The following is a 21,002-nucleotide window of genomic DNA, read 5'->3' as shown; positions in this document are numbered from 1 at the left end:
ACAGTCCAAAAGTTTGGAACCACTAAGATTTTTAATGTTTTTAAAAGAAGTTTCGTCTGCTCACCAAGGCTACATTTATTTAATTAAAAATACAGTAAAAAACAGTAATATTGTGAAATATTATTACAATTTAAAATAACTGTGTACTATTTAAATATATTTGACAAAGTAATTTATTCCTGTGATGCAAAGCTGAATTTTCAGCATCGTTACTCCAGTCTTCAGTGTCACATGATCCTTCAGAAATCATTCTAATATGCTGATTTGCTGCTCAATAAACATTTATGATTATTTTCAATGTTGAAAACAGTTGTGTACTTTTTTTTTCAGGATTCCTTGATGAATAGAAAGTTCAAAAGAACAGCATTTATCTGAAATACAAAGCTTCTGTAGCATTATACACTACCGTTCAAAAGTTTGGGGTCAGTAAGAATTTTTATTTTTATTTTTTTGAAAAGAAATTAAAGAAATGAATACTTTTATTCAGCAAGGATGCATTAAATCAATCAAAAGTGGCAGTAAAGACATTTATAATGTTACAAAAGATTAGATTTCAGATAAACACTGTTCTTTTGAACTTTCTATTCATCAAATAATCCTGAAAAAAAATATTGTACACAAATATTTTGTACAATTGTACACATTAAATGTTTCTTGAGCAGCAGATCAGCATATTAGAATGATTTCTGAAAGGATCATGTGACACTGAAGACTGGAGTAATGATGCTGAAAAAATTTAGCTTTGCATCACAGGAATAAATTACTTTGTGAAATATATTCAAATAGAAAACAGTTAATTTAAATTGTAATAATATTTCACAATATTACTGTTTTTTACTGTATTTTTAATTAAATAAATGTAGCCTTGGTGAGCAGACGAAACTTCTTTTAAAAACATTAAAAATCTTAGTGGTTCCAAACTTTTGGACTGTACTGTATATATAATTATTAATATTTATTATTGAATAATGTGTATATCTCTTTATTTAAATAACTAATTCAATAAAGAAATATAATACTATTGCACTGTAATATAAAAAAACAATTATTTAATAATAACAATAATGATTATTATTAAATAAATTTTTTCTTTGTTATTTAAATAACAAAAAATAAATTAATAAAGAAATATATTAATATTGCAATACTATTGCACTGCAAAATAAAAAAAAAACAATTATGCAATAAAAAAATAATAATAATAGTAATTATTATTATTCAACATATATTTTATTATTTACAGTAAATAAGAAACATGTAATCAATAAAGAAATGTATTACTAGAGTGATAATACTATTGCACTAACAATTAAAAAAAGTATTTAATAATAATAATAAGGGAGCAATGACATTTCCTCTCTCAAGATCCATAAAGGTACTAAAAACATATTTAAATCAGTTCATGTGAGTACAGTGGTTCAATATTAATATTATAAAGTGACGAGAATATTTTTGGTGCGCCAAAAAAACTAAATAACGACTTATTTAGTGATGGCCGATTTCAAAACACTGCTTCAGGAAGCATCGGAGCATAAATGAATCAGTGTGTCGAATCAGCGGTTTGGAGCGCCAAAGTCACGTGATTTCAGCAGTTTGATGTTTGACACACGATCCAAATCATGATTCGACACACTGATTCATTTGTGCTCCAAAGCTTCCTGAAGCAGTGTTTTGAAATCGGCCATCAATAAATAAGTCGTTATTTTGTTTTTTTGGCGCACCAAAAATATTCTCGTCGCTTTATAATATTAATATTGAACCACTGTACTCTCATGAACTGATTTAAATATGTTTTTAGTACATTAATGGATCTTGAGAGAGGAAGTGTCATTGCTCCCTATGGAGTCATCGGATTTCAACAAAAATATCTTAATTTGAGTTCCGAAGATGAACAAAGGTCTTACGGGTGTGGAACGACATGAGGGTGAGTAATTAATGACAGAACTTTCATGTTTGGTTGAACTAACCCTTTAAGAACAGCTTTGTATTTACTGTATGCATGACTTCATGTTTTCCCGTCATTCCCGTGTGTATATAAAGCAAATATAAGCACCACACGGCAAAAATCTGCCACAATTCCATCATCACATTGCACATAACATCAGGCCGTCCTACAGATACTGTATTTATCAAAGCTTAAACACACTACAGACAGTCTGAGTCGAATGGAGAATCTCTCTCTGTTCTGAACAGAGGAAAATCATCTTTGTAAAAGGTGCAGCGGCTCTGGAGATCTGGAGTCTACGACTGATGAAGAACTTTGAGAGTCTGTCTTTATACTTTTAACATCTTTTTTTTCCCAGGATCCTCCTCACTTTATCTCTCTACTTCCTGTCCCCTGTGAACTCAAACTCTCTCGTCTTCTGCCTCTTTCATGCCTGTTGGTCCTCAGAGGTGAACAGCGAGCTCTCAACCTAAACTCTCTCTCGTTTGAAATGAGATCTCTCGTCCTGCAGTAACACCCCAGCCAGAACTCAAACCATAGGGGTCCTTCGCTTTTTTGCCTTTTCCTCTAATTACGTGAGTTGTGGAGGTGCATAGAGATGCTGGTATTTTGAAAAGTTGATGTCGGAGAGAGCGAATATATCTCTTGGTATTCAGCAGGCAGACCGAGAAGAACAACAGGAAATTTCTCCTTTGCTCCCCTGCTGTTTTTCTACCGTTAATTTTCTTCAAACTCTCCTGTGAGATACTTTTAGAGCAGATTAGTTTCTCTTCTATTGCTTTTAAAATAAACATATACACTGCGGTCTCAGCACATTGATGATAAACACATTCATACTGGAGATGAGATTATATAAAAACGTTGCTACTGTAACACTTTACAGTGAGGTTGATTTGTTAACATTAGTTGATGTATTAACTAACACGAACTAACCATGAGCAATACATTTGATACTGTATTTGTTAATCTTTGTTAACGTTAGTTCAGCAGTTCATTAATGTTAACAAATACAACTCTTCATTTTAATAATGTATTAGTAAATGTTGAAATGTACATTACCAAAATTAATAAATGCTGTAGAAAGTGCAGTTCATTATTAGTTCATGTTAACTAATGTAGTTAACTAATGAACCTTATTGTAAAGTGTTACCAAAACGTTGACCAATAACTATACTTTATATTATATTATATTATATTATATTATATTATATTATATTATACAACTTTTAACCATTAATAAGCATAGAGCTTGCAGTGTTGCAGTGGGACTAGATGGTATATTTACATTTTTAGCATTTACAATGTATTTATTTAAAACAGAAGCATATGCATTACAGGGTCCAAAAGAAATGAATTTGCATGCCTAAAATCCAGCATGCATGAAAAAGTCTAGATTGGAGCTGGATTTTAGGCATGCAAATTCATTTCTTTTGGACCCTGTAATGCATATGCTTCTGTTTTAAATATCTAGACTTTTCCATGCAAGTAAATTCTGTCATTAAAACCTTTTACTGTAATTTTCATAAGAAAATTAGTACTGCATAATCTGGCATAAAAAATGTTTACATTAGAAAAAAAGACCTTATATGATTTGCTTACAATATCTATTAACCCTCTGAAGTCTGAGGCTGATTTGGGGCCTGGAGAAGTTTTGACATGCCCTGACATTTGTGCTTTTTTCAGTTGTTCATAAACATATTAATGACACAAGTGTCATTACACTGTATTCAGCACAAACTAGGCTACAATAATATGTGAGGAACATGTATGTACATGTTTTTGTTTTTGAAGGAATAATGTTTATGCGTGGTTATTGAAAAAACAAAAAAACTTAAGTCACTGAAATAAGGCAAAAAAAAGTATATTAAATCTGTGTTCACAAGACTTCTGGGTATTGGAGGTTGTAGACTAGAGTTTTTGCTTCAGAATTATATAAAAATTATGCTGCCTACTCCTTCATATAAAACAATATATTGATTTAGTTTTTGTAAGACACTTTTTGTCAAGAAACACAGTATGCGTGGAGGTGTGAATCATCATGAATAATGGGTCATTTACATCTGAGAAGACAAAAGAATCACATAATAATGACCTGAAATGACTTGCATATTAATGAGGCCTTTCAGTCAGGTAGGCTGTGAAAAAAACCCTCTGTAATCATGTCTCAGCTCAATTTAAAATAATGGTATTCTATTATATTCTTTAAAATATCATGTATTTCTGTGATGCAAAGTGTCTGAACAATTATGTTACCTCTATGGCATTTCATATAGGCTTTTAGCTTAAAAGCATGCACATTTGGAGAAATATTGATGGATTCTTATATGTTTATGTCAATTTTCTATACAGAGGAGTAATATTTATTCAATATTTATTGTCATCACTATGAGTGCTGGATACTGTGTTTTCAATTCATACTTGCAGCCGGAGGGCGCTATGTACACCTTCAGGCCACAAATTCATATAAAGAAGAAAAGGAACCAGGAACTAACGGCATGTCTTCTAGAGATCGCTAACCATGGCTTTAACATCCAGATAAACACTTTTCAAGACAATAAATACACGATTGAGACAATGCATACAAGTATTGCCTCTGAATTTGCGTCTGAATAGCGCTGGCTCCGTGGGCGTGGCCGCATTAGCGGATAATGAGCTGAATCACATACTTCTGACATGGCTCTCTTTTCATACAGATTACATAAACACAGAATGTTTGTTTTCGATTTGACTTGCACGATTTAAAACCTGACATTTCAATGTTTCTTTAGACATAATTGTCATTTTTTTTGTCAATAGTATTCATAAGTTACAGTTTATTTTCTGAGAACTATCAGATTGGACTTCGTTCAGAGGGAGACGAGAGATCACGCATCATGTTAGTTTTCTTTATTTTACAAAAAGCATAACATTGTGTTTTTACTCTGAGTGTACACAAATAAAAGAAGATATTCTATAGTTTCAATTGATATATTACTTATGTCTCTATGACAAAAAATGATGGAGTATTTTAAGTCTGTTTTGCTGCAATGTGAAAAAAATCCTGCAAAACGCGCCGGCGCGTTAACGGACTCCAGAGAGTTAAACCACTGATCATAAAAAGTTTCCAATATTAGTATAGTAACTGATATACATTACAACTCAAAAGTTTGGGGTCAGTACGACTTTTTTAATACCTTTATTCAGCAAGGACACATTCAATTGATCAAACATGAATCCTGACAAAATGTATCAGTTTCCACAAAAATATTAAGCAGCACAACTGTTTTCAACATTGATAATAATCAGAAATGTCGCAAATCATATTAGAATGATTTCTGAAGGATCATGTGACACTGAAGACTGGAGTAATGATTTCTTTGATCACAAGAATAAATTACATTTTAAAACATACTAAAATAGAAAATAGTTAAAGTCTAATACTATTTCACAGTATTACTGTTCTTACTGTTTTTTTTGATCAAATAAATGCAGCTTCTTTAGATTTTTTTTTTTTTTTTTTTTAACAAACTCCAATGAAAAATGAAAAGGATAAGTCATTGTGAGTCACATCAGTGTTGATGTGTGTAAATGTCACCTGTCCAGGTTGAGTTTGTGTGCCAGTATTCTCCAGTCGTTGCCGCGTGTGTGTGGGGCGTCCAGGCTGCTGCACAGTTTGGTTCTGATGCTGACCGGGATTCTGAACGCGCTCGGACCGGCCAGCACCGTGATACTGCTGCCTGGGTCCATCAGGGATGTGTCGATGCTCTGGACATCCTGCAGAACACGAACACACACACACTTAGTGAGGACATTTCATAGACGTATTGGTTTTTATACTGTACAAACTGTACATTCTATCCCCCTACACTACCCCTAAACCTACCCATCACAGAAAACTGTCTGCATTTTTACATCTTTAATAAAACATTGTTTAGTATGTTTTTAAAGCTATTTTAAATATGAGGACTCATGAAATGTCCTCATATTTCATGTTTACGTAGTAATGACAAATGCAAATTTGTGTCCTCATAAATCACAAAAACGCGCGCACGCACACACACACACACCAAATAAATGAACTGTTTTTGTGTTTCTCACAGCCAGATTCACCTTCATTTGTAACTATCTAGGATGAATTGTAAAGCGAGTCATTTAGCAGATGCTTTTACTCACAGCACACTGATTACAGGTTCAGTCCTAGAGTAACCTGAGATTAAAGTGTCCTGATCAAGAGCTCAATGGTGATGGGTAATAGGTCACTCTGAGTGGGAGAAGCAACCTTTCAATGATCTGACTTTATCCACTACGCCTGCACTGCTGCCCAAGCAGAGTTAGCCTACTTAAAGGGTTAGTTCACCCAAAAATGAAAATTCTCACCCTCATGCCGTTCCACACCCGTAAGACCTTCGTTAATCTTCAGAACACAAATTAAGATATTTTTGTTGAAATCCGATGACTCAGTGAGGCCTCTACAGCCAGCAATGACATTTCCTCTCTCAAGATCCATAAAGGTACTAAAAACATATTTAAATCAGTTCACGTGACTACAGTGGTTCAATATTAATATTATAATGCGATGAGAATATTTTTGGTGCACTTAGGACAGGAGTCATCAACTATATTTGTCCAAGGGCCAGAATTTTTCTCTGCAGACACTGTAAGGGCCAGATACTCGTAATATAAAATAAAATTCGAATTGTATCCTAATATCTTATTATTTGATATACTAATTCTAATTCCAAATTTATTTTATTTTTTACATATTACCTGTACTGCAGCAAGCCACCAGGGGGCGATAGCGATATTTTAGGCTTCATATTTGTGAGGCTGTCAAGCTGTCCATCACTGTCACGCAATTGTGCGCTCATCCCAGGCAAGGAAAATTTTGACATTTGTGAAAAAATGAGCACGTGAAACAATAAAAGATGTTCAATGAGAGAACACGTTTATCGTCATTCTTGACTGAAGGCAGGCTATGGCACAAGCTACTTTTCAGAAGGGTTTTTTTTTCGTTAGATTTAAAAATAATCAGAGGGTTAAAATAATATTCGGACCCGAATATTCGAATATTCGTTCGGTGGGTTGGTATTCGATTTGAAAATTTGACATTCGAATATTTTTTTATTTTTATTTTTTGCACACCTGGGATCCCCCGCGAAACGATTCTCATTCCCCCTTGAATAAGGCCGGCGACACACTGGCTGCGTGAGCGTCTCAGCTGCGTGGCGTGTCCGTTTTTATTTCGGCTCCCATATTTAACAGGTTGGAGTTTGCACACTGAGACACGCGTCTCAGGCGCGCTCGAGTCACGTGGAAAACGCGTGCATGCTAGAAATAGAACCGACGCGTGTTCCAGCAACGGGAGTGTTCAGAACAGCGGAGTTTGTATGGACCGAAGTGCATGTCTGAGCTTGTGTTTTGTTGCTTTGACACTGTGGAAAATACAATAATAGAAACAAAATGTATTAGCATTTTTACCCGTTATTATCAATCTAAATTAATCTCGTTTTTAATTTAACTTAATTTCGTTTTTCTTTATTTAAATTTCATTTTTCTTTATTTAAATTTCGTTTTTTCTTTATTTAAATTTTGTTTTTGTTTATATAAATTTCGTTTTTTCTTTATTTAAATTTCGTTTTTTCTTTATTTAAATTTCGTTTTTTCTTTATTTAAATTTCGTTTTTTCTTTATTTAAATTTCGTTTTTCTTTATTTAAATCTACCCTTACTGTGCCAATTTGTTAGTCAGAAAAATATTAGACTACCTTAAAAGTATTGCTTAATTTAACAGACCTGTGTGTGTGCGTTTTATATCACTAGTGCAGTGTCCGTTCTCGGAGCATAAGCCCTGCCCGCGTGAGGTGCGCCGCTTCCCGCTCGCGCTGTTCTGACTGTAGTTTACTAAAAGTTTATTAATTCTGAATGTGTCGCGTCTCGCGTGTCCATCTATATTGCACCAAATGCGACACTGCACTGCCTTGTGAAGTCGATTGGATGAACGGTTCTCGAAATAATAAAAATTCAAACGGACATACAGACACAGATTCCTGCCTTTATTAGAGAGAAAAATATGTTCAGCCCCTCTCTCCGAAGAGTCGATGTTCATTACTACCGAAGCTTCGAAGCTCAAAAAATGGTATTCGGACCAGCCCTAAACTTTTTTCCTCTTACAAGGCTATTCCTGAATTCAGTATTATTCTGGGGGCCGGATGGAAATCTCTGGCGGGCCGGATTTGGCCCGCGGGCCGCCAGTTGACGTTGCATGACTTAGGATGCATTATAGATGCTAGGATGTAGGGCTGCACGATAATGGTAAAACTGATAATCACGATTATTTTGCTCAAAATTATAATCACGATTATTCTATCAAAAAGGGTAATGTAGTTATGGCCATTTTGCAAGTTCTTTACCAAACTACACTTCACCCAAAAGGCCTGTAGGTGGCACACCGACTTCATTTAACCAACTATGATTACTTCGTTAGATGGTAAATCAATACAAAACACATGGTTTTGGTGAGCACTTTGTAATCTGTATTCACATTACAGTTTTAAAGCAACACAATTCGTTTGCAATTAAGATTGCACTGCAAATTCGTAAAGCGAAGAACAATGCTCTTTAAATATCCCTGGCTATATCATTTTCAACTGATTAACATTATGAAAACTGCTAAAACCTTTAGGAACTTCAAAAGATAAAATGACGAAACTCCTAATATTATTTCCAATAATTCCAAATTATGTTCATATTCCCGACTGAATTGTCACATAGGTTGCAAAAGTGCATTCTGCAAACAGTAAAGTGGAGATCCGTGTTGCATTTGTTGAAATTCATCCCTAAAGGTTTGATTGTGGCAGATTTAGTCACACAAATAGTACAAGTGGCTTGTGAAGAAACAAAGACTAGCTGTATGACACTTTCATTGAAGCAGAATTTCGCTGTGGAGATCGCTAAACTCCGCATGTTTGTTTTCCACATTTAGAGGGAGCGCGTGCACAGAGTTGCCAGATTGAAAAAAACTGTTGGAAAACAGTATATCCTTTTAAGGGAAAAGCTCTATTTGGGGGATTTAAGCTCTTTGCATCTGGCAACCACAAGCATATCCCAAAGAAAAACACGTTTTCAGGATAAATAATGAGCGGGCCATTATCGTGATGATTATCTGAAATCAATCGAGAGAAGCAGATATCATTATCGTGATTAAAATACGATTAATCGTGCAGCCCTACTACTGTAGGATGCATTATGGAGCATTATGAATCAGCGTGTCGAATCAGCGGTTTCGAGCACCAAAGTCACGTGATTTCAGCAATTTGGTGGTTTGACACGCGATCCGAATCATGATTCGATACGCTGATTCATTTATGCTCCGATGCTTCCTGAAGCAGTGTTTTGAAAATCGGCCATCACTAAAGTCGTTATTTTGTTTTTTTAGCGCACCAAAAATATTCTCGTTGCTTTATAATATTAATATTGAACCACTGTACTCGCATGAACTGATTTAAATATGTTTTTAGTAACTTAATGGATCTTGAGAGAGGAAACGTCATTGCTCCCTATGGAGGCCTCACTGAGCCATCGGATTTCAACTAAAACATCTTAATTTGTGTTCCGAAGATTAACGAAGGTCTTACGGGTGTGGAACGACATGAGGGTGAGTAATAAATTACATTATTTTCATTTTTGGGTGAACTAACCCTTTAACTCTTATCTGAAGCTGTAAATGGATCTGAACTAACCTGGTACTAGTATGAGGCCTTGTTTACACCTAGTATTAAGATGTCAATCGGATTACAAGTGGACGACACTACATACAGGTGTAAACGGGGTCTAAAAAGTTTTGAATTTGTCCACTTTCAATCATTTCCAGAGGTAGTCGAAAACGCATTTGACCGGATTGCTTTCGTAGTGTAAAACACTCATGTGGTTGAATGTGTTCAAACAGACATAAAAGACGCCTACTCTCCAGCTACTGACCTAACGAGTAAACATTATGGGAAGCCAGATGGGATTTAAACTTTGTCCCTATTTGGGTATGAGCAAAAACACACCATTTTTGTGTGTATGTCCCTTTAAATGCAAATGAGCTGCTGCTCCAGGCCCCCTTCCCAGTAGAGGGCGGAGCTTTAACAGCTTGAGCTTCGGTTGCTCAACAACAACAAAGCTGGAGAATCTCACGCAGCCAAAATGAGGATTGTCAGTAACGGTGTTCAGCCTTACATTGTTCAAACCGGAGTCGACACTGATGGAGAGACTCAGGAAGAAGTTACAACTTTTAGAATGAAACTGGACGTTTCTGAATGGTTAGTGGATAAATTTATGTAGATGCTGTGGAGTTGATTCAACTCATCCACTAGCATGTGCCGTCATGTTAATCTTTTGTGCAAATCCAGCTTTGAATTGAAGGAGTCCGGCGTAAAATGACAGCATGTCAACAACGCTCTACTACAACAACTCTTCCTCTTCTCTAAAGCAGCCCAACATGGCCTCATCCCCTTTGTTGCGTGTTCTCGGGGGCGGGGTTTATGTAAATTTTGGGGTTTGTGATGTCACCAATCCAGGAAGAAGCTTGTTGTAGTCCCTACCAGCCGTTTGTTAGTCCTTAAAAAGCAGTTTCTGTAAAAGAAAATATCTCCCTTTGCATTGAACTTTGAGCGTCGTAACTTTGCAGATGTTGTTTATGATCAAACAGCAACATTACACACTAACTAAAGTTAAAAAAGTGAAATCATAATCAACCACCCCTTCTAAAATGTACATTTAAAATGTAATTATAATCATGTGATGGTGAGTGTTTGCTCATAACTTTGACAGTAGTGAGTTTGTAATTCTTAATAATAAACAGAGACTAATAACATTTCTGTGTCTTGCTGTAACTGTGTTTGTTCATTTGAAAGGCTCGCTGCTCATATGTATCTTCATATGTATAAAATGGCAGATTGAGAGTGACTGAATCGGCGTCCGTCGCCCCGCAGAGTTCGGCTGCTCTTATGGTATTTATAAAAGCTCTCACTGAATCAAGGCTGTTTCACTGCTGGATATATACTTTGCTTCTTGGAAATAATATCGACTGACATTTTGAATGCATTAAAATCCGAGCTGAAATCTCAATTGCGTGTGAGTGTGTGTGGAGGAGGCGCTTTAATTAAATGAGACTCGTTCCTGACATTATTCGCAAAAAGCACCAGCACCAAATATGCTTCTGCTTATGTACATCTATAAGAATAAAACTGGAGGATGTGAAACAAGTGCAGTGGCCTTGCATTTGAGTGACAGAATATCAAATTTCCCACAAAAATGCAACCAAATCATCACTTCGGCAAACATATTGGTTATGCAGTCACTATTTTACAATTCATTTTATTGTTATTGTATACATATTTACATTACTGTTCAAAAGTTTGGGGTCAGTAAGATTTTTTTAAAGAAATTAATACTTTTATTCAGCAAGGATGCATTAAATTGATCAGAAGTGACAGTAAAGACATTTATAACGTTACAAAAGATTTCTATTTCAAATAAATGCTGTTCTTTTGAACTTATCATGATTTCCACAAAAAATATGAAGCTGCAACACTGATAATAATAATAATAAATGTTTCTTGAGCAGCAAATCATCATATTAGAATGATTTCTGAAGGATCATGTGACACTGAAGACTGGAGTAATGATGCTGAAAATTCAGCTTTGATCACAGGAATAAATTATATTTTAAAATATTTTCAAATAGACACCAGTTATTTGAAATTAAAATAATATTTCACAATATTACTGTTTTTACTGTATACTGTAATGGTAGCCTTGATGAGCAGAAGAAACTTCCTTTAAAAATATAAGACTTTTGAACAGTAGGGTATAATTTCGCACAAAAAAAAAAAAATACAATGAAGTTATGAGAAAAGCGACAGGCGGAATACTGAAACCAGGTTTTAAAATTTGATTTCTATTTTATTCCTTTTATTATTATTGCACAAGTCTAATTTCTCATGAAATTACCAAAAAAATATGCAAAGCTACATCGACAAAAACCTTTAAAGAAAGCCAAAGCCTTGTAGAATCTTCCTAATTAAATTAATTTAATATTACTGTACAAGTATGACAAAATTTGCAACTTTGATCAATAAAAATGCACTCAATCTATTTTTACTAGTTTAAAATGACAGATGCACTGATAGAAGCCACTGAAGAGGCCGAACATCAGTCTGACAGACGCTTCTGCAGCCAAGAAGGACTCGATTCATCGCATCCGTCTATAGTGTTAATGAATCTGTGCTGTTCTTAATTAGACACATTGATTAAAGCCGAGGAGCGGCGGAGAGAGAAAAACACAGCGGCTTGGTGAAAACCCTTTGTGATGTATAGACAGACGAGCGAGGGTGTTAAGAGCAGCTGAGGCGCTTCTCAGCCCGTCAGATGGATTAAACAGAAACAGCCTCTTCTCCAGGGACGCAAACACATGGGGAGTGATGGAAAGACCGGAGGAGAGGATGGATTCGTTCTGAACCCCAGTGAGCTGCCTACCTAGACAGCATTTGTAAACCCCAAACCGTCATCAGAAAAATCTCAATCACAGAATGCACTGCAACAAGCTCAGAAATAATAATACATTTTTAAAGAAAATGTGGGCAGAAATGAGCAGTGGTTGCTGTGGTTGCTAGAGTACGGTGTTAATGTGAAGGATCTAAAGAGGTCGTGTGGTTGATGACAGCAGAGGGCGTGAGAGGGCGTGTTACTGTACCTCACTCAGGGTGGTGTAGAGCTGGAAGATCTGACCTTCTCCCTCCACCTGTCTGACACACAGCTTACAGCACAGCTCACACACACTCACACTCTGACGCTCCAGAGTGAAGGAGCAGTGCAGCCGCCGCACCGATCCGCTCCACACCTGAGAGAAACACAGCTCCTACACACACACACACACACACACACATCAGATAACTCATGTGTAATAATAATAATAACAATAACAAATTATTTAAAATTTGGGTAATGTTAAATTACTTTATATTAAATGTTATATAACTTAATCATTTAAATTAAAATTTAAAATATATTAAAATGATTAAAAATATAGTGAATCTGTACAATAGTGAAATTTGTATATATTCATTAATAATTAAATTAAAATAAAAAGTTAAGTAATTAATGAATTCATGTTAAATGTTATATTATATTATTATAATATATTTTTTTATATTATATTTTTGTTTTTATTTTATTTTCTTTATTTTCTTTACTTACTAACTTTATTAAATTAAAATAAAATAAAATTAAAATGAATTTTAAAATAATTAAGAATAATAATATTAAAGTCTATATAGAATAATAACAACAACAATAAATTATATAAAAATTAAGTAATATTAAATTACTTATTTAGGAAAGTTTATATTATATTACATTAAAATAAATAAATAAATAAATATAATTAACAAATATTAATACTGGTATCTGTATATATTAAACAATAAAAATAAAAAAAATAATAATAATAACAATTCTATTAAAATTAAGAAATAATAAATTACTTCATATTAAATGTTATATTAAATTACAAGTTATATTTTAATAAATACATATTAATATGGAAGTCTGTATATATTTAATAATAATAATACATTATATTATATTATTAAATTAATATTGAAGTCTATATATTTTATAATATAATTATATTAAAATTAAGTAAAATTACTTCATATTAAATGTTATATTAAATTACATGTTATATTATAATAAATAAATAACAAAAATTAATATGAAAGTCTGCATATGCATCAATATTAATAATAATAATTATTATTTTTTTTTAATAATAATTAATTATATATTTTTATAATAATTAATTATAATTATAATAATAATTTATATTATGATATTATAATAATATTAGTGTCTGTTTATATTTTTAATAATAATATTAATATTAATAATACATTATATTATTACATAAAAAATAAGTAATATTGAATGACTTTACATTACATTTCTGGCCCTCATTAAATGTCATTCTTCCAGTAGATCTAGTCCCTGACAATATCTTAAACTAAATTAATAATCTAAATAAAGCCTAAATAAAGTCCTCTATAAACAGACTTGACTTGACATTAAGAATATCTTTATAATTCAAAACATAAACCATGCAGTTCTTTCTTCACCTGGTATTTGGTGAGTAGTTTGCTCTTCCACTGGGAGTGGATGTCATGTATGGACAGTCTCAGGTTGTGGTTGCTGTAACTGAAGTTCAGAGACTTTGGTTCATCCAGCAGTTTCCCGCCGATCTGTTTCTCTATCTGCAGCACCTCCTGTTCACACAAACACATACAGTAAATTATGCTGCACCATTCGTAACACAATCACAGTCACTGTACATTTCAAATGTGTGAGGAAACTTTAACATTTAACTCCCCACTTCCTTTCATTTCTCCCCAGTCCACCCAGAACATTTACAGAGCTGCTAAAATGGGCCAATCAGAAATCGTCAAGATTATGATGTCACAACCACAAGCTCATTAATATATTACTGCCATCATTTACATATCAACACCTATTCACTTTTGACCTGCACTGTGTCAGTATATGGAGATTAGCCAATCACTACAGAGCTCATTTACATATAGTATAGAAGTTTCTTACATAATAATAATAATAAATTGTATAAAGATAAGTCATTGGAAATTACTTAATATTAAATGTCGTATTATATTAAATTACTGAATCGCTCAAATGAAAACATTAAAATAAAATAGCGTTGTTACGCACTTTGAGTGTGTCCTGTGTGTCGTCGAGGCAGTACACTCTGATGTGGTAATCTAGACCTGGTGTGACCACAGGCCCAAACACGGCCAGTTTGATTCGTTTAGCCGCTGACGGACACACACTCTGGCCAATCAGACAGTAGGATCCTAGAGTCTCGGTCAGGATGTGACAGGCCTCTTCTCCCAGCTGCACATAACAGGAAGTGGTAAAGTTCTCCTCTCCAACCACGACCACGTCCTGGACACACAATACACACATTTATACACACATTTGTAACGACTCAGACAAATCAGACACAATTATTTGTTATAGTTAACCAATAATTGTTTAAAGCACTGTGGGGCCTGTCCCCATCCCTCGAGAAGTTCTCAGTTAAAAGTTTTATTGCGCTAAAGAATATGGTTGCCACATTGAGAGCAGAGAAGAGACACAGGAAACGTGCATCTTTCCTGCATTATCCCCACAGAACACAGACTCTCCTGCATTAATGTATAGACAGACTGTTCTATAAATGAACATGCACATCCCCAGGAAATGGTATCCATTATTACTGTTGTTGTATTGCACTCATTGTATTCACGTTTTATGATATATTTAATGTAACTTCAATCATGCCATGTTCGTATCGAGAAGATTTAAATGCTTGTGCATGCGGTATGTCTTGCTCGGTCGTAAAAGCCCTGAGAGGGGGTGTGTTGTCGCCCGGAAATACAACATCTTCATTGGCCACATTAACCCTAAGATGGTTGGACTTTGACCAGAGGTTAAAAGCTAGAGCACAACGCCCCTCCCTCTCTTTCCTTGCTTCTTGGACGACTGAAGAGACCCCTCCTTGCTGCAGGCCTCTTCAGGCCAAGGCCTGAAGACAGTACTGCTCAGAGCATGTAGTCAGGATCTAAATCACTTAAGAGGCAATTTATTAGCAGACGGAGTCAGAACCAAACATGTATTATGCACAATCACATAGCATACACGCAGGTCACACACATACGTAGGTAAGAATGAGCAATGATAGAGTTGAACCCAGCCATGTGCTCATCTATGAGCTTAAGTGTTTCATAGTACTTCGTCCAACGCAGAAGATACTGGCAACAACCTGGGACGAATCATCAAGATTTCTCCTCAGTCTGCAGATCCGATGCTCCTCAGCCTAAAGGCATCTTGCAAGTATAGTACATTTGAGCACTAAACAGCGATTTAGTATTGACTTGTAAAACAACAAAGGTGTTTTATTGCCGAGGAAACTGATGATTCTTTATTGAGCTCCATGATAGCTCCATTAACAGTTCCACTTCCGGTTCAACTCTATCATTGCTCATTCTTACCTACGTATGTGTGTGACCTGCGTGTATGTTATGTGTTTGTTAGTTTAGTTATGTGTTTGTGAGTTAGTTAATAAAGATTGTGCACAATACATGTTTGGTTCAGACTCCGTCTGCTAATATATTGCCTTTTAATTGATTTAGATCCTGACTACATGCTCTAAATAGTACTGTACAATAAGAATGTTGTTTTTCCATAACATGGAAATGAATATTTCTTATAATTAATAAACAATCAACAATTAATTGATTGTAATATTAATCTTAATGTAGCAACATCCACTTAATCTGATTAACTGATTTACATATTCATAATTAACAATAATTAATAATCATAACGAGTTATGAATAATTATAAATATTTCCCCTTTGAGTTAATTCACTACACATTTACACCAGTGTCTCTTCACGACAGTTACATCTCTATCTTTCTCTTGTTCTTTTTTATCTATCTATCTATCTATCTATCTATCTATCTATCTATCTATCTATCTATCTATCTATCTATCTATCTATCTATCTATCTATCTATCTATCTATCTATCTATCTATCTATCTATCTATCTATCTATCTATCTATCTATCTATCTATCTATCTATCTATCTATCTATCTATAAAGGCTTTCCTGTAGCTCAGTGGTTAGAACATGGCACTAGCAATGCCAAGGTCATGGGTTCGATCCCAGGGATTGCACATACTGAGATACAAATGTATAGTATAATGCAATGTAAGTCGCTTTGGATAAAAGCGTCTGCTAAATGTAAATGTAAATCTATCTATCTATCTATCATGATTGTTAATGGATTAAAATGATAAATCTTAAAGTAATAAAACAAAACAGATATACAAAAATGGCAGAAAATTGACAAAAAATAACAATACATAGCATATTTTGTTTAATTAAATGAATCAATTTCTTCCTTATTTTAAAATTTAAAAGTAAAATTAATCAATAATCATGTACTTTTTTTAATCATTAAGAAAAATATAAAATAATACAAAATGATCAATTTTAACTTTTTTAGCCCATCATGCAGCATAGAACAAAGTGCTCCCCAAGACAAAAACATATTCAACAGCAATTAATAAATAAATTAAATAGATTTTATTCTCATGAAAAATTACTGTAAAAAGCACTTTAATACGATGTTTACATCGTAAACTTACAATTTAATTATATATGATTCATATTTTTTGTTACAGTAATTTTTTGGGTTGGGGGAGGGTTGTACTTAATTATCATAAAAATAACATCAAAATGCAAACTTTTAAAAGTCCTAAAAATAGGTTTCACTGTCTTTGCACAAGAGAATAATTTCTTATTATTTCTTCTTCTGATATTTTTGACAGGTTTTCTATATCCCCACACCGCAGGTCCTTCAGGACATTTGGTCCCCATAGAAATAAAAACCTGTCCACACATACATTGCGAGGGAATCCCGGCCCTGATAAAGGAAGCAGATTTCTCCTGATAAATACACCCCATCCTTTTTCCCGCTCCACTCTTGCAATAATTGAATTTTGTGTTGTCTATTTGTAGAACCCTGCCATGCACAGCAGGCCAATTTACCCTGCCTGCCTTCACTGATAGTTACATTTATTTTCCAGTCATGTTTCCCTCTCTCTGCAGGATAAGTAGTTTATTGAAATGGAGCAGCTCATCTCCAGAGTTTCCCTGACCTGATTCCTCTCGCTGCAATGCTTTCATTCAGCCACTGGCTGTCCTATTGGCCCGTATTAAAATTCCTTACCTCCCATTGGTCCTGCTGCGTGTGGCTCTTGAGGATGATTTGCCAGTTGTCAGAGTTGGCGTGCGAGCAGTGGTGTAGAGTGAGGATGACGGGACGGGTCAACAGGGCGCCCGCGGGACCGCAGCTGACCACAGCGCTGAGCACGGCCTCCCCGTCACCGACCGCCGGCCTGAGAGAGACGGAGACATTTAAAACATTTGCCTACGTCTGTTTGCCTGTTTTCTGCTGCTGGTCTCACTGAAATCACTGTAGAAGGTACAGTAACACATACAACAACAACCAGAACTGTTTGAAAGTTAATAATAAATTACTCTACCAGTCAAAAGTTTGGAAAATGTAAATTTGGTGCTCAATTATTAATAATCAATCTCATTATTATCAATGTTAAAAACAAATACTTTTGTGGAAACCATGATACATTTTTTCAGGATCCTTTGATGAATATAAAGTTCAAAAGAACAGCATTTTTTTGAAACGGAAATCTTTTGTAACATTCTAAATGTCTTTTTTTGGTATAAAAACTATTAATTTATTTATTCAAACCTTTGAATGGTAATGTATCACATTTTTCACACAAATATAAAGCAGCACAACTGTTTTCAATTATGATAAAATTGTTTCCTTTTTAATAGTGTTTTAATTAAGCATTTAACACATTTGTGCAATTTTTTACATACAGGATAATATGGAAGCTTGTTTCTGCCATGAAATAAAAAATAAGGTAACTGCAACTTTTTATCTTACAATTCAGACAATTCTCAGAATTATGACATATAAACTCACAATTCTGAGTTATAAAGTCACAATTGTGAGTTATAAAGTCACAATTCCGAGTTATAGTCATAATTGCGAGTTATAAAGTCACAATTGTGATTTATAAATTTATAATTGCGAGTTATAAAGTCACAATTGTGATTTATAAAGTCATAATTGCGAGTTATAAAGTCACAATTGCAAGTTATAAAGTCACAATTGCGAGTTATAAAGTCATAATTGCAGGTTATAAAGTCACAATTCCGAGTTATAATCACAATTGCGAGTTATAAAGTCATAATTGCAAGTTATAAAGTCACAGTTGCGATTTATAAAGTCATAATTGCGAGTTATAATGTCACAATTGCGATTTATAGTAATAATTGCGAGTTATAAAGTCACAATTGCGATTTATAAAGTCATAATTGCGAGTTATAAAGTCACAATTGTGATTTATAAAGTCATAATTGCAAGTTATAGTCACAATTGCGAGTTATAAAGTCATAATTGCGAGTTATAGTTACAATTGCGAGTTATAAAGTCATAATTGCGAGTTATAAAGTCACAATTGTGATTTATAAAGTCACAATTGTGATTTATAAAGTCAAAATTGCGAGTTATAAAGTCACAATTGTGATTTATAAATTCATAATTGCGAGTTATAAAGTCACAATTGTGATTTATAAAGTCATAATTGCGAGTTATAAAGTCACAATTGCAAGTTATAAAGTCACAATTGCGATTTATAAAGTCATAATTGCGAGTTATAAAGTCATAATTGAGTTATAAAGTCATAATTGCGATTTATAAAGTCATAATTGAGAGTTATAAAGTCACAATTGCGAGTTATAAAGTCATAATTGCAGGTTATAAAGTCACAATTCCGAGTTATAGTCACAATTGCGAGTTATAAAGTCATAATTGCAAGTTATAAAGTCACAATTGCGATTTATAAAGTCATAATTGCGAGTTATAAAGTCATAATTGAGTTATAAAGTCATAATTGCGATTTATAAAGTCATAATTGAGAGTTATAAAGTCATAATTGCGATTTATAAAGTCATAATTGCGAGTTATAAAGTCACAATTGCGATTTATAGTCATAATTGCGAGTTATAAAGTCACAATTGCGATTTATAAAGTCATAATTGCGAGTTATAGTCACAATTGCGATTTATAAAGTCATAATTGCGAGTTATAAAGTCATAATTGAGTTATAAAGTCACAATTGCGATTTATAAAGTCATAATTGCGAGTTATAAAGTCATAATTGAGTTATAAAGTCATAATTGCGAGTTATAAAGTCATAATTGAGTTATAAAGTCATAATTGCGATTTATAAAGTCATAATTGCGAGTTAGTCACAATTGCGATTTATAGTCATAATTGCGAGTTATAAAGTCACAATTGCGATTTATAAAGTCATAATTGCGAGTTATAAAGTCATAATTGAGTTATAAAGTCATAATTGCGAGTTATAGTCATAATTGCGAGTTATAGTCATAATTGCGAGTTATAAAGTCACAATTGCGATTTATAGTCATAATTGCGAGTTATAAAGTCATAATTGCGAGTTATAGTCATAATTGCGAGTTATAAAGTCACAATTGCGATTTATAGTCATAATTGCAAGTTATAAAGTCATAATTGCGATTTATAAAGTCATAATTGCGAGTTATAAAGTCACAATTGCGATTTATAGTCATAATTGCAAGTTATAAAGTCACAATTGCGATTTATAGTCATAATTGCGAGTTATAAAGTCATAATTGCGATTTATAGTCATAATTGCGAGTTATAAAGTCACAATTGCGATTTATAAAGTCATAATTGAGAGTTATAAAGTCAGAACTGCAATTTATAAAGTCAGAATTGCGAGTTATAATTTCAGAATTGCATGATAAAAACTCTCGATTGCGAGAAATAAAAGTCAGAATTGTGATATAAAAAGTCGTAATTGCCTGTTTTAATTTTCTTATTTAGTGGCGGAAACAAGCTTCCATAGGATAATAATATGTAAAGTGTTGTAAATTTATAACATTCTACCTGGAAAACAACACAATTTCTCCAGATGTTTGGGATGTGTGTGTATGTGTGTGTGTGTGTGTGTGGTGTTATGTTTTTTTTTTTTTTTTTACCTCATGCTCTCTGTCCTCTGTACGGTCACAAACATCTCATACACACGACCCTGAGGAATCGCACCGGCGGGAACCAACAAACTCACACCTGAAATGCCATTACAGATTGTGGCTAATTAGAACTCTCAGAATTCAGATGAACATGTACTTTCTTTCCTTCCTTCCATCCATCCATCCATCCATCCATCCATTCATCCAGACAGAGAGAGACAGATAGACAGACAGACAGACAGATAGATAGATAGATAGATAGATAGATAGATAGATAGATAGATAGATAGATAGATAGATAGATAGATAGATAGATAGATAGATAGATAGATAGTGTCAGAGGAGTGTCATGTGTCAGATTTTT

General features: G+C 33.8%; 1 protein-coding gene across 2 annotated transcripts in view; it reads right to left on the bottom strand.

The window, feature by feature from the left end:
* Nucleotides 1-21,002, bottom strand: part of unc5ca (unc-5 netrin receptor Ca) — a 190,691-nt gene that overhangs the window by 1,800 nt on the left and 167,889 nt on the right. For both annotated transcript variants that reach the window (XM_048188685.1, XM_048188686.1), the window contains 6 exons: nucleotides 20,648-20,735; nucleotides 17,757-17,925; nucleotides 14,686-14,919; nucleotides 14,082-14,228; nucleotides 12,662-12,826; nucleotides 5,520-5,698 (listed from right to left, as the gene is read on the bottom strand). In XM_048188685.1, the coding sequence (XP_048044642.1) occupies nucleotides 5,520-5,698; nucleotides 12,662-12,826; nucleotides 14,082-14,228; nucleotides 14,686-14,919; nucleotides 17,757-17,925; nucleotides 20,648-20,735 (982 nt within the window). The remainder of the gene's footprint in view (nucleotides 1-5,519; nucleotides 5,699-12,661; nucleotides 12,827-14,081; nucleotides 14,229-14,685; nucleotides 14,920-17,756; nucleotides 17,926-20,647; nucleotides 20,736-21,002) is intronic.

The sequence above is a fragment of the Megalobrama amblycephala genome, linkage group LG4, assembly GCF_018812025.1.
Source record: "Megalobrama amblycephala isolate DHTTF-2021 linkage group LG4, ASM1881202v1, whole genome shotgun sequence".
Lineage (NCBI taxonomy): Eukaryota > Metazoa > Chordata > Actinopteri > Cypriniformes > Xenocyprididae > Megalobrama > Megalobrama amblycephala.
The sequence above is the reverse complement of the archived record's forward strand: the minus strand, read 5'-3'. Positions and strand labels throughout refer to the sequence as shown.